At 45.8% G+C, this 7,314-nt stretch overlaps 1 protein-coding gene across 1 annotated transcript; it reads right to left on the reverse strand.

The window, feature by feature from the left end:
- Positions 1-4,089: 4,089 nt before the first annotated feature.
- On the reverse strand, positions 4,090-7,078 carry LOC124654405 (probable mediator of RNA polymerase II transcription subunit 26c). Its single transcript, XM_047193411.1, has 9 exons — positions 6,462-7,078; positions 6,283-6,351; positions 6,057-6,139; positions 5,898-5,962; positions 5,762-5,820; positions 5,319-5,364; positions 5,060-5,220; positions 4,658-4,754; positions 4,090-4,505 (listed from the first exon to the last, which is right to left on the reverse strand). Exons 1-9 carry the CDS (start codon positions 6,804-6,806, stop codon positions 4,393-4,395), a joined length of 1,038 nt encoding a protein of 345 aa, XP_047049367.1. The 5' UTR covers positions 6,807-7,078; the 3' UTR covers positions 4,090-4,392.
- Between the last annotated feature and the right edge of the window lie 236 nt (positions 7,079-7,314).

Below are 7,314 nucleotides of genomic sequence, written 5' to 3' on the forward strand. Positions count from 1 at the left end.
TTATGTGTTGTTTATGATCTTGCATGCTCTCCGTTATTAGTAGATGCTCTGGCCAAGTAGATGCTTTTAACTCCAAGAGGGAGTACTTATGCTCGATAGTGGGTTCATGCCACATTGACACTGGGACGAGTGACGAGAAAGTTCTAAGGTTGTGTTGTGCTGTTGCCACTAGGGATAAAACATTGATGCTATGTCTAAGGATGTAGTTGTTGGTTCGGATGATAACCTGAAGGTGGACTTTTTAGGCATAGATGCAGTTGGATGGCGGTCTATGTACTTTGTCGTAATGCCCAATTAAATCTCACTATACTCATCATGATATGTATGTGCATTGTCATGCTCTCTTTATTTGTCAATTGCCCAACTGTAATTTGTTCACCCAACATGCTGTTCGTCTTATGGGAGAGACACCTCTAGTGAACTGTGGACCCCGGTCCAATTCTCTTTACTCAAATACAATCTACTGCAATACTTGTTTCTACTATTTTCTCTGCAAACAATCATCTTCCACACAATACGGTTAATCCTTTGTTACAGCAAGCCGGTGAGATTGACAACCTCACTCGTTTCGTTGAGGCGAGTAGCTTGGTTGTGTTGTGCAGGTTCCACGTTGGCGCCGGAATCTCCGGTGTTGCGCCGCACTACATCCCGCCGCCATCAACCTTCAACGTGCTTCTTGGCTCCTCCTGGTTCGATAAACCTTGGTTTCTTTCTGAGGGAAAACTTGCTGCTGTGCGCATCATACCTTCCCCTTGGGGTTGCCCAACGAACGTGTGAAATACACGCCATCAAGCTCTTTTTCTGGCGCCGTTGCCGGGGAACTGAAGAAAAGTTACACCACAAAGATTTCTAACTCCCACGTCAACTACGCACCAGCCAGCGACTTGCATCTCCGTTCCGGCGACAGTGAACGCGGCTGGACTTTCGTTGAGGCGCGTTACGCAGATTTGGTGCCAAGGTAGTGGCCGTCGCCGTTGGGGAAAGAGACGAGGGTTTCGGATGTGGTTCGGGTTGTACAGTTTTAAGATAATCCAGGGATTAATTTGCAAACTAAGGAGGCTTGACGCAGGCGCTTTACTGCATAATTGCATAGAAGTGAGGGGACACGTCTGATTTAGATCGGACGATTCAAGCGCATCGGATGCACGGATGCACGAATTGGCCGGATGCATAAGATACGGCTCGTATCTTATGCATCCAACCAATTCGTGCATCCGTGCATCCAAATCGTTTTTGACCGGTTGATTAAAATCATAGCGTGGAGAAACTTCAGGTGCAATATTCCGAAAACACGCCCGCTGCCTCCGTAAGCTATGCCTGCAAATTTACACACGCACCCCTATCGCGGATGCCCGATTCCCACGTCTTCCCCGGCGATCGACTGCAGTTGCTGGTTTCGACGACCATGGCGGCGACCCGCGGCTAGAGATGCAGAAATCGTCGTGCAGCCGGAACTTTGACGGACACAGATCCCTGCGACTGTTGGCTTCAGCCCGTTCTTGCGGCACACCGGATCGACGTGCCGATCTACTGACGCCGCTGATCGATCGTGTTCTTTCCGGCGAGGTAGGCATGCACGCACGTCAGCTGACCCGATCTTGTTTTGATCCAATATGAATTTTGTCCACGTACAAAGGTAGCTCACCTAGCCAAATTTTTACATTGATTTATCATAAGATTTTACAGACTCATCGGCAACTACATATTCTAAACTGGCTGGGACAGATCCCGTGTCCCGGGCAGGAACTATTTTGCCCTGTACATCTAGCTAACGCAGCTAGATGGTGAGCTACTCGAATTGCTCTCTCTTCCTATTTTTCTAGCTTCAAAACCAAGTAAAACCCATCGTGAGATTATGTATACCGTCAAAGGGTTTCCAATTGCTTGACATCTTCTGATTGTGTTTTTGGAAAGCCTCAACCACTCCTGCATTGTCAGCTTCCAAATTATGTGCATTGTTCCAAATTATACATGATGGTGCTTACGGATTCATTGTTCTATGTTGAAGTGCTCGTGTTTTACACCTGAATGTGAAGATAATTTGAAGCCTAAAGTAGGGATGACATTTGAGGGACTAGAGGCTGTGGAGAAATTCTACAAGATTTAATCCGGACAGACAAAACAATCGAGATGAGGCATAGATTTTTTACTATCAAGTATGTTGAGTATTGAGGAACCTCTGAATCAAAAGGTTCCTGCAGCGAGTGAAGCACACTAGGCAAGAGGAATATGAGGCATTTATTGGACGCAATATTCCTACTGAAGTAAACATACACCCTCCAAGTGATGTTCGTTCAGTTGGGAGTAGCAAAAGAATAAAGAGAGGAATGGGGATGAATGGGGAAGGACAGAAAAAAAGAAGAAAGAAGCCAAGGCCAAGGTCGCACGCATGTGCAGACCATGTAACCAAATAGGGTTTCATGATTGTCGCAAGTGCCCAAGCAAAAATATTCATGCCCAATACAAGAAGCCATGAATGTGCAAGACGAGCACTTAGCTGGTGCATCATGAGAGCTGCAATTATTCCAAGAAAAACATGGCTTATAAATAGTACTACTTTATGAAATGTCTGAAATTATGTAATGGATCAGAATTTTTGTTTTGTCCAATTTTTGCCTTAGCGGTAAGTAGACACATTGAACTACAGTTTTTCTATCAGGTCCGGAAGCTTGCAACAACATAGTTCTGTAAGTTCGGTTAAATTTTCTATCATGTTCAGAAGCTTGCGACAATAGAATTTTCTATCACCAGGTAACATAAGGCGTAAAACTCAGTCATGGTTGTTTAGTTAATTTTATTATCGCCTGATATTATGCTTTGGAGTGCAAATGATTTCTGTTGTTGACATGTGATCTGAGCCAATAATAGCAGCACTTGGTTTGCTGAAATGAAGGTTCCGTTTGCTAAAATCATGCATCTGCTATTCAGCTTGTATGTCCGCAAGTACCAAAAGATTGAGTCAAAGCTATAGTTCAGCTGTAAATAACAAGAGCCTTTAAAAACAATTGTTCAGCAAAGGAGACTTTTAGCTTAGGTACTAAGAACAGCAAGTGAGCTGCAGATGCACCATTTGAGAGCTGACGGTAAAGAAGCAGCAAAAGTCAGTTTCAACATTTATTTTCTGCGAACACATCAGAATGCACATGGCCTGATTCAGATATGTTAAATCACATAAAATGGCAACACCTCAAGCTGCAAACATGAACATGGCAACAAGAAGTTCATCCTTACTGAAATTTCTATTCAGAAAAACTTATACAATTCTCTGAAGAAATCATTATTCATCAACGATGTAGAATCATTACGCACCTCTAGCCACACACACACACACAGACCAATTGTAAGCTGCATCCAACGAAGTACTAGATACATCGAGACAAGAAAAATGAAATTCAGAAATATGGTCATCGTTTCTCTGCAACGGAATCCCCTGTTGTGCTCTCATCACACGCGAGTCTGTAGAGGCGTGGCCAGCTGGCGCTTCAGGGGCAGGTCAAGATGGGAGCCTGCAGTACGAGGGTGCTGTGTAAGCCAGCCATATGGAGGTTGCAGACGCGGGCAAGATCGGCATGAGGGACTGGCGAGGAGGACGTGCGCCGAGGTGGCCACGGACCTACACGGCAGTCGCGCCTGGCCAGCGACTTGCATCTCCGTTCCGGCGACAGTGAACGCGGCTGGACTTTCGTTGAGGCGCGTTACGCAGATTTGGTGCCAAGGTAGTGGCCGTCACCGTTGGGGAAAGAGACGAGGGTTTCGGATGTGGTTCAGGTTGTACAGTTTTAAGATAATCCAGGGATTAATTTGCAAACTAAGGAGGCTTGACGCAGGCGCTTTACTGCATAATTGCATAGAAGTGAGGGGACACGTCTGATTTAGATCGGACGATTCAAGCGCATCGGATGCACGGATGCACGAATTGGCCGGATGCATAAGATACGGCGCCCACTTCTCATGAACATATCTATCTATATTTAACGCCACAATTTTTGAAAACATAAAAGGGTCAGATTTTAAAATTTCAAAAAACTGAAAGTGGAGGGAGCAGTGGCACCCATGTGCACCAAATTCCTGTCCCTCAGAACAACACTATAATGGCAACATCAATCCTATATTATAATGTTTCAGATTATAAAATGAACTTTTAAAAGAAAGATACAAGCCTACAACAGAAATGCGTAATATATATAACCTTTGTTATTTTCCCTTGTTGAGAGAAGAACCACAACCTTAGCGTGATATTCTGGACAACATTTTAGTGGAACACGACCAGTGGCAACTTAACAGTGCTGATACTAAACCAAAAGAATAAACATAAACCTTCCATATTCTCATTTAATTTTCATTTTGACCTTTTCATGGCTACGAATTTGCATGTTGGTCAGGTCAGATAGGTCAACGTCGTCCTGGGAGGCCACCTCCGCCGCCCTTGCGGATGAAGGTGTTTTTATTTTTTGGCTTTGGTAATTCGTGGATATCCAACACCTGCATTGTCCTCTGCTTTTTTGCTGCAAAAAGGTGACAAAGAAACATGTCAAAATATTGACGGCGCTATCACTTTCTTCGCTTGTCACTGTTTAATCGATGTTAACCCCTTTTGCTCTATGTTCATCACAATAGAAGCGAAAACTACAACTTGGTACGTCAATGAAATTATTACCATTTTGTATTTCCTGGTAATTTTCATGAAGCCTCTTTCTGGCCGAATCGAGCTTCTCAAGATCCAAATTATTATCCTTCGGTTCCCTTATTGTCCTCTGCAAAACATAGATGTAAATACTACAAGTATAGGAGTGTAGGTACTGTTTAGCAAAAAGCCAAAAACTGAGCAGAGAAAACATACTTTTAACGAATACTTTACCACATGATTCACTACAAGTAAAACATAAGTACTTGTCTCTCACTGTTGTGCATGTTAAGATCAAATACTTTTTTGCATTGTCCACACGAGTGTAGGAGAACCTTCTCCACTACTACTATGAACAAAGCCAAGTGCACAATCTCTGTACAACAACGAATGGCCCTACTAAAAATTTCAGGAGGATGATCTGGTTAGGCTTACAGCTGGAGCAGATGACGAAGTAGTTGAATAGTTGCTGCTGTTGTTCGGTTTCATATGATATGTGGGAGCAGGGCTTGCTCTACGCTTCTCCATTGTCGCCTCAAATCCATTGTTACTGTTATTGCTAGATTTAGACCTAGATCGCTCTGAGCTCAAACCATCTTAGGTTCAAACAATGAAACAAAGTTTCAGTTGGCACAGTATTACATCTATAAAGCGCTTTAAACATAAAATTTTAATAATATGTGCGGGGACTCACTTTGCCTCTGTGGTGGTGGGCTGGGCGAATATTTGAAATCTGAAACCTGCAATGGCACAACAGTAACGAAGGTATCTATGTTACAACTGACGAGCTGTGTAGACCTAGAAAGAACAGATTAAACCATATCAAGTTAATCAACATGAGAAATTTCATGTTTTAGTTATAGCCATTTTGCACCCTTTCAAAAGCCTTGGCAAATCATGATTAACTATGTAGCAAATTGTCGGTTGTTTGGTAAACAAACAGAAAAATGTAGTATAATTATTCTTGACACAACACTAACCACCAGATAGGAACTTTCTGCACAAAACAAAAAACATAAAGATTGCAGCGATGTTACTTATATTAAGAACATTCCTAAGCAAGAACAAAAATACTAGGCTCCATTCCTCCATTAGTATGGAATAACGTGTTGTTTGGATTGTGGAAGAACAGGTCACCTGAGCATTTTGGTAGCTTTTGCCTTGGGCTTGGGTATTCTCGGGCGAGTCACCATCAGCTGCCAACATGAATTACATCAATCTAACTGAGAACAAAATGAGTCCTAATAACTTTAGAGCTGAGAACAATCCATACATAGGATCGAGCTGCCACTGGAGTTGTGGAGCCGCACCCAGCCGTCCACTATCTCCTTCCATTTCCTTCACAGAAAACCAAACAACATTCAGAAGGCACTTCTAATTTAGCATTAGACAGCACAAATACGACATGTTGCAATTTAGCATTAGACACCACCTGACGAGTAGCTTCACCAACTGCCGGACCTCGCCTGAAGGGTTCTTGCGCAGGCCATTCACATGCCGGCCAATGTCCGTCTCCTGTACAGCCAAAAACACAAGGGTTTTCGCTCCTACTAGTTAAGCATCTTGCAGAAGTAAGCAACAACAAACTTATTCTTCTTGCGTAAGCCAGCATAAACTGGAGCAAAAAGTGGGGGGAAATGAATGGACGTAAGGATAACCTGGAGAGCCTTGTAGGTGATGTCCATGTCTGCCAGGTTCTGCAGCAGGCTGACCAGCTCGTCCTCCGACTGTGACGAAACCATACAAAGGTACAGTTTGCAACAGAAGAAGTGAGCTTTCCCGACCGAAATGGTACTACTGACTCCAAACCGGTAAAAATGGGATCTTTTCTAAGGACCTGGTCGGGGTCCTCCAGGAAGTCCCTGATCGCCAGGATCTTGCTCTCCAAGCCAGCCTCCTCGTCCTCGCCGAGGCCATCCACGTATGCATCCTCCTCCACCGCCTCTTGCGAGGCCGGAGACGCCGCCTCGGCCGGCTGACGCGGTGGCTGCTGCTGCAGTGGACGCTCAGGGTCGTCGCAGTTACGGCAGCGCCCCGCGGCGTAGAGCCGCTCTACGATGCCGTCGCGGCGCGCGCGGAGCTCGGCTGGCGCCGCCGCGGCGAGCGCGGCGTCGACGAGGTCCCACACGTCTCCGCCTCCGAAGGCGGCGAGCGCGCGCCGGAGGCGACCGTCAACGTCCATCCGCCCGCCGGCGATCGCCGAACCTGATCCCAACACCGAAGAACTCCGACAAGGCGACCCGGAGCACACCACCGGAATCCCCTGAGCCGATCGCTAGGCGGCCGGAAAACTCGGCCCCGCCGCCGAGTGGGGCGCAGCCATGTGATGAGACAGACAGATTGGTGGTGGGAGGCGGCGATTTGGATTGGAGGAGAGGAGGGTGGGCTCGATTGGAGAATTGGACGGGAGCGTGGGCTGAACCCGGTAAGCGACCTCGGGGACCCGTTAAGGGCGTGATGGTGGTGGTTGGGATATCAGGATATCGGTCGTTTAATTAGGGGGAAAATCATGCTGTAATATTCCTTCTTCTCGTGCCCAGATTCGGATCATTTTCTTTCGAGTGAGACCCATCCTACTACTTCACTAGTGTTAGCGTTCTAAGAGCATCTTCGGTCGCCCCCCAAAGCAATTTAAGGCGCACCGAACAAAAAACGGTTCCAGCCGCGTTCTCCAAGCCCAATTTTGTCCG

The sequence above is a fragment of the Lolium rigidum genome, chromosome 5 (genome assembly GCF_022539505.1).
Source record: "Lolium rigidum isolate FL_2022 chromosome 5, APGP_CSIRO_Lrig_0.1, whole genome shotgun sequence".
NCBI lineage: Eukaryota > Viridiplantae > Streptophyta > Magnoliopsida > Poales > Poaceae > Lolium > Lolium rigidum.

Bases quoted from the DNA above. Each gene is read 5' to 3' on its own strand.
- LOC124654405 (XM_047193411.1), bottom strand. From the start codon at position 6,806: ATGGACGTTGACGGTCGCCTCCGGCGCGCGCTCGCCGCCTTCGGAGGC. The intron at 6,352-6,461 runs GTCCTTAGAAAA...GTTTCGTCACAG, and splicing joins TCCTGGAGGACCCCGACCAG to TCGGAGGACGAGCTGGTCAG. The intron at 4,506-4,657 runs GTAATAATTTCA...ACCTTTTTGCAG, and splicing joins TTACCAGGAAATACAAAATG to CAAAAAAGCAGAGGACAATG.